Genomic DNA, 3,997 nt, shown 5'->3' on the forward strand with positions numbered 1-3,997 from the left:
CCCCCTGCCCCTCCACCCCTACCCCTACCCTGCCGTGCAGCTTCTCATTGAGCTTGGGCTCTCGGTGTTCGCTCCTCTTCACCTTTAGCCACTGCACCAGGGGCTTGATGGTCAGGCCCTGGAAGATGGAGTCTCGCTGACCAGCCCATGCCCTGCCCAGGCCCACTGACCCACCACGAAATGCCGTCAGAATCCCCCTCGCACACAGGGTGGGCCTGGGCCAGGCGTCTGCACACGTCACCTGCAAACAACCCCTCGGCCGCCCGTAGTCCCAGTGCCCCCGGGGCCCCAGAAGTCGCTAAGATTGGCCGAAAGCCAGGAAAGCGAGTGTCCTTGCAGGCCCGACATGCTCCAAGCAGCGCCCGAGTTGCTTTTGGGGCAAACTGTGCCGTGTCCCCTGTGGGTGTGTGAAAGCCTACAAAGCAGCTCCCAGTTACTAAAATTACAAACCCAATTAGGGCACGGAGCCTGGAAATGCTGCGCTAAAGTGCGCTCGTCCCTACCCGCCGTGGGCAAGGCGCAGGGCCGGGCAGGAGCGGGCGTCACCTGGAAGATGACGGTGAAGAAGACGACGATGATGGTGGTGCTGACAAACAGGTTCTTCTCCTTCACCTTGTCCTTGTCCAGGAGCACCACCAGGGCAAAGGCCACAGCCCCGCGCAGGCCACCGTAGGACATGACCACCTGGTCGATGACCTCCAGCTGCACCATCCGGTAACGGTTCAGGACCCACGTCTGCAGCACCACGCCTGCGGGGGGGCCATCAGCACCTGCGGCTCAGCCCACAGCCCCACACTGGGCACTTCTGCAGCAGGCTCTGCATACCGGAGGGCCCGGGAGGCTGTCACGAACCTTGTCCCCTCGGCTCCAGGCGAGGGTCACCTGACACCGTGCATGCCGAGGGGCACCAATGCTCCCTGGCGGCAGGGTGGGGGCTCGCCTCTTGTCTGGCACCCCACCATCACCTGGGACATACCCAGGGATTCCCCTGGGTTCTGGAACCCTCTGGGCTCTGGAACCTTCTACCCCAAGTCCCTTCCCTTCCACGTAGCGTGCCCCCGGCGAGGCCCTGGGAGGTCTGTGCCTGCCCAAGACAGAAGCAGGCGGGCGTGCCTCACCGATAGCGCGGTACACGGAGATGAAGACGAGGGTCAGGAGCACAAAGGCCGTGTTCCATGTCCAGATGAGGGGGTCGACGGCCGAGATGCCCAGGAACATGAAGATGATGGTCTCGGCGCCACTGGCCAGCATCTTCATGGTGTAGCGCACCGTGGTGGCCGACTGCTCCGAGATGTTCGCCTTCACGTACTTCTGGCAGCAGATGCCGCAGAAGGTGATGCTGTGGGGGCAGGTGTGAGGGCAGCGTGCGGCGCGTGGCCAGCCGCCGTGGGGCCCCAGGGGCACTGCAGGGCTCCCATCGGGCCTGCGTCTGGACGTGGAGTTGCACTGGTCACCCAGGGCCCTCCCAGTGCGCACACGAGGGCCTGCTGGGCTCTGTCGCCGCCCTTCAGAACAGGCAGGGCGGCATCGTGAGAGGCTTGGAGTAGCCTGGGGCACCAGCAGGCAGGGCCACACAGCCACGAGTTTCTGGAAACATCTGAGACCTCAGCCACAGAGCCCCACCCCCTCTGCCTGCAGCACACACACTAGCCAGCATCCAGTCTCAAAACCCCCGTATCCCCGCACTGTGAAATTAAATACAGTGGACTCCACCCCACAGCGCACGTCGACCCAGCTCAAGGAGCAGGCTGGGGGACGAGGGGCTTCGGGCAGGTGTGCAGGGCTCCTGGGCCTGGGGTGGTGGGACTTACGCCAGGATGGCTGACAGGGACAGCATCTCGGACGTCAGGTATGACAGGTAGGAGATGACGAACACGAAGCCAGGCTCAATGATGCGCACGTGCTTGGTGAAGCGGGTGACCAGAGACAGCAGGAAGGCGAAGACCACCCCCACCAGCGTGCCCCCCAGGCTCACCACGAAGAAGGACACTGAGGGCAGGAATAGGGGCTCAGCGCCTGAGCCGCTCTTTGTGGCCGGCGGCCTGGGCGAGGCTGGCCTGGCCTGGCCTTTCAGGCCATTCCTCCTGGAGGGTTGCCTGGCAACACCCCCACGGAGGTGCCCAGAGCTCAGAAACAAGAGGTCGATTCTCTGCCCTTTCACGGGCCCAGGCTGGGCTCAGCCTTGCATGGAGAGGCCTCTGCGGCCTGAGGGGGAGCCCTGTGGGCTCAGTCTGGTAGCAAGGACCGCACTGGCCAGCCACCACCCCAGAGGAGGTGGCTTGCCTAGTCCTGCCCAGGGAAACCCCGGCCCCTCCAGGCCCCCATCGGCCCTCTCTGTAACATGCTCTGTATGTGCACAGCTGGGCCCAGCGTTGAGACTCGAGGGCAAACCCCTCTTTCCAGGGGTTGTGGGGGTTGGAGCCCGTCAGGACAGACCTCAGGTGGCTGGCAGGGCCACTGCTACATACCTATGCCTTTCACACAATCCACACCGGTCACTTTGTCACCACCCAGCGTAACGAAAGACTCAAACACGTTGTATAGGACCTGAGGGACAGAGAGACATCCGTTGGCCTGATGGCCCATGGGAGAGAACAAAGATGAGCCAGCGTGGAAATACGTGAGCCAGAGAACATTCTGGAAGAACTAGGACTCTTAGGAGCAGTCAGCCTCCTCCTCCCCTCAGCAAAACGAGGGAGGGGAGCACTGAGCTAGCCTCCACATGTCGGTCTCCGGGACAAGGACAGACCCAGGGCTTGGCTCTCAGTGCTGTGTCGGCTGCAGACTGAGGACTCACCCTGCAGTCCTTGCACATCAGACCTTATCCCGGACTGAGATGAAGCCCAGCCCGGAGTGTCCGTGGGACGGCCGTGTTTCCTGAGCCAGCGCTCCAGAGTGGGCACGCTTCTACGAGAAGCCTGTCTGTGTCCCCGCCTCTGGGCTCCCTGGTCACTGAGCTGCACAGAAGCCAGACCCTGTGTGAGGAAGCGAGCTCCCCTGTGTGGGCGGCCACAGCACCATAGTGCCCGCAGGGCCATGGCTGGGTCCCTGCCAAATCCCGGTTTATTCTGGCCCCTGTGTGTGCCTCACAGCTATGGAAATAGAACAGTCTGGCGCGACCCCTCAGGGTCCCCACCCTCCTAGACCCTGGAGGGACACCAGGGACAAGAATGGCCCAGAAACTGAAGGTACCTTCAGAGGGAGGGGCGTGCCCAGGCCCTGCAAAGGGGTCTGGCCCGCAGCTCCTACAAGTTTCACTGAGACAGTGGCCCCATGGGGTGTCATCTGAAGCCCTCACGAGGTGGTTCCTGTGTCCCTCACATCGTGTGGATCTGTTCTCTGCATGGAGCTGACATGGCCTCAGGGTCTCTATGGAGATATCGTCCACCTGCCCACCCTCAGCCTCTCCCTAGAGCCCATATGTGGATCCTTGCCCTCGAATGTGACTCTCAGGAGGGGCCTTCAAAGAGACAGCTGGCACAGGAGGTCACCAGGGGCTGGCCCCACAGGTGGGCATCTGTGTAAGAGGAGGTAAAGACGTGGACAGGCACAGAGGGACGGCCACATGAGGGCACGTGTCCGCAGAGAGGCCTCGGGCGGAGCTAGCCCCGAACCATGGGAGGGAGGGGCATTGTGCTGCGCCCTTCTGTGGGTGTGGACACAGCAGCCCTAGCAGATCAGCACAACCCCACGAGACTGTCGTTCAGGATTCCTTTAAGAGGCCAGGGCTGGTGGCGTCAGGCGTGGAAGTGCCTGTTCTGGAGAGCAGTGATGGGACTCAGGGGCAGGGCTGGGGCAGATCCACTCAGAACCAGTCGTGCCGGGTCAGGAGGGAGCAGGGCAAGGTTGTAGCTTAGGGAGGAGGGCTCCCTGGACTCGAAGGACAATGGGACACTGCCGTTTCTGAGGCGAGCCTGGCACTGCCCGATGGAGTTGGCGTGTTCCCTGCCTCCCGGGGCAGACCTCGGTGCCTGTCGCCAGCTCACCACTGTGACAG

At 62.8% G+C, this 3,997-nt stretch overlaps 1 protein-coding gene across 1 annotated transcript in view; it reads right to left on the reverse strand.

Moving 5' to 3' along the window:
- SLC9A3 (solute carrier family 9 member A3) overlaps nt 1–3,997 on the reverse strand; it is a 44,038-nt gene that overhangs the window by 8,970 nt on the left and 31,071 nt on the right. Inside the window, exons 3-8 of the mRNA XM_006140113.2 lie at nt 3,987–3,997; nt 2,469–2,547; nt 1,812–1,989; nt 1,119–1,339; nt 547–749; nt 29–118 (exon numbers count right to left, since the gene is read on the reverse strand). The exon at nt 3,987–3,997 is cut by the window's right edge and continues 168 nt beyond it. Coding sequence (XP_006140175.1) covers nt 29–118; nt 547–749; nt 1,119–1,339; nt 1,812–1,989; nt 2,469–2,547; nt 3,987–3,997 — 782 coding nt within the window. The remainder of the gene's footprint in view (nt 1–28; nt 119–546; nt 750–1,118; nt 1,340–1,811; nt 1,990–2,468; nt 2,548–3,986) is intronic.

The sequence above is a fragment of the Tupaia chinensis genome, unplaced genomic scaffold, assembly GCF_000334495.1.
Source record: "Tupaia chinensis unplaced genomic scaffold, TupChi_1.0 Scaffold000020_1, whole genome shotgun sequence".
NCBI lineage: Eukaryota > Metazoa > Chordata > Mammalia > Scandentia > Tupaiidae > Tupaia > Tupaia belangeri.